General features: G+C 39.9%; 1 protein-coding gene across 1 annotated transcript; it reads left to right on the plus strand.

The window, feature by feature from the left end:
• The first annotated feature begins 337 nt into the window (after positions 1–337).
• LOC113008176 (trace amine-associated receptor 13c-like) lies at positions 338–1,608 on the plus strand. The gene is made up of 2 exons (XM_026145414.2): positions 338–504; positions 750–1,608. Exons 1-2 carry the CDS (start codon positions 338–340, stop codon positions 1,564–1,566), a joined length of 984 nt encoding a protein of 327 aa, XP_026001199.2. The 3' UTR covers positions 1,567–1,608.
• Positions 1,609–1,914: the final 306 nt, after the last annotated feature.

Genomic DNA, 1,914 nt, shown 5'->3' on the forward strand with positions numbered 1-1,914 from the left:
ATTTGTAATGTAAGTGGAAGTGCTCCTCAGCAGCCATTAGAGACACACAAATGTAAGAAGTCACTTAGTCTGAAAATATTGGCATCAGACAGGACATTCTTTTTTAGAAGAAAAAGAAGTTGTAAATGGTGAAGAAGGCTGAGTATACCAGTTAGAAAGATCAGAGAGAGAGACAGCTAAGGGTACTGCAGAAAAGAAATTGAAATCCACAGTGAGGGATGGAGCACATAGATATCCAACTGACATTGAGAAAAAGACGAGGGGCGGAGTGAGAAGGGGTGAGTTATATAACTAATTCAGTTTGTAATGCTACATAGAGCTACAGGTCTCTCTGAAAATGGATACACAGGATGTGGCAGAGCTCTGTTTTCCACAACTCTTCAACACCTCCTGCAAGAAACCTCCTCTGTCAGAATTTGTGTTCCTTCATGTTGTGTTGTCCTCCATCTCGCTGCTAACTGTGACTCTCAACCTGCTCATCATCATCTCAGTCTCCCACTACAGGCAGAGTTGTTGTTATTTTTTTAATAGCTGTGTGTAGCTTATACATTCTGTGAGCTAATTGACTTAAGATGTTTTTGTGACCTCAGTGGTGTATACAATTAAACTATCTGATATAGAAGTGGTCGACAAGAAATGATCAAAACTGTTTTTCTCTTACCAAGAGCTAATGTTTTATTGTTTGTTGGGTTGCTTTAATTTAGCGATTTGAGGACTGTTAATTTAATAATTTTTGTGTCTTCTTGCAGGCAGCTCCACACACCCACTAACACCCTCCTCCTCTCTCTGGCTGTCTCAGACTTTCTTGTTGGTCTCCTGTTGATGCCTGGAGAAATCCTCCGAAATACAGCCTGCTGGTTTCTCGGTGACCTCACCTGTTCTATGTACAATTATATGTCTTTAATTGTTACCTCTACCTCAGTGGGAGACATGGTGTTAATATCAATTGACCGCTATGTGGCTATTTGTGACCCTCTGCATTACCCCACCAGAATCACAGACAGAAGAGTGAAACTCTGTGTTTGTCTGTGTTGGCTCTGCTCTGTTTTCTATAGCAGCCTGTTTGTAAAGGATGATCTAACTCAACCAGGGAAGCATAATTCCTGCTATGGAGAATGTACAATTGATGTTGACTTAATTACAGGAACGATTGACCTTCTTTTAACCTTTTTTGTTCCAGTTACTGTCATTGTAGTTCTGTATCTGAGAGTATTTGTGGTGGCTGTGTCTCAGGCTCGAGCCATGCGCTCTCATGTTACAGTTGCTGCTCTGCAGCTTTCAGTGACTCTAACAACAAAGAAATCAGAGTTAAAAGCAGCCAGGACTCTGGGTGTTCTTGTAGTTGTGTTTCTACTGTGTTTCTGCCCTTATTATTGTGTTACTCTTGCCAGGGACGACCTACTCAATAGTTCATCTGTATCCTTTTTGCTCTATCTGTTCTATTTTAACTCATGTCTAAACCCTTTGATCTATGCACTGCTCTACCCCTGGTTTAGAAAAGCTGTGAAACTCATAATCTCTTTACACATACTGCAGCCTGGCTCCTGTGAGATTAGCATTCTGTAAAAAAAACAAAACAAAAAAAAAAAAACAAATAAAAGGAACACTGAACAATTGTTGAGTTATTTTGTTGCCCTACTGGTTGGCTACTTTTGGGCTTCCATTTGTGTTATTCTGTGGCGCTGGAAATGATGCTGTGTCAGTATCACTGTGTCATCGATGACAGTAACTTGTTGGAAAAGAAGGATGGAAAATATTTTTCATGTTGGCCCTATTAAATGCTGCTACCTGTAATCTGAACTCACCCATTGCTAATTAGCATTTTGTTTGTATATCATCAGAATTATCATTATCGCAAATTTGCCCAAGTATTGCAATATACTTTTGAAGCTATATTGCCCACTGCTACACAGT

Source organism: Astatotilapia calliptera, chromosome 16 (genome assembly GCF_964374335.1).
Source record: "Astatotilapia calliptera chromosome 16, fAstCal68.1, whole genome shotgun sequence".
NCBI lineage: Eukaryota > Metazoa > Chordata > Actinopteri > Cichliformes > Cichlidae > Astatotilapia > Astatotilapia calliptera.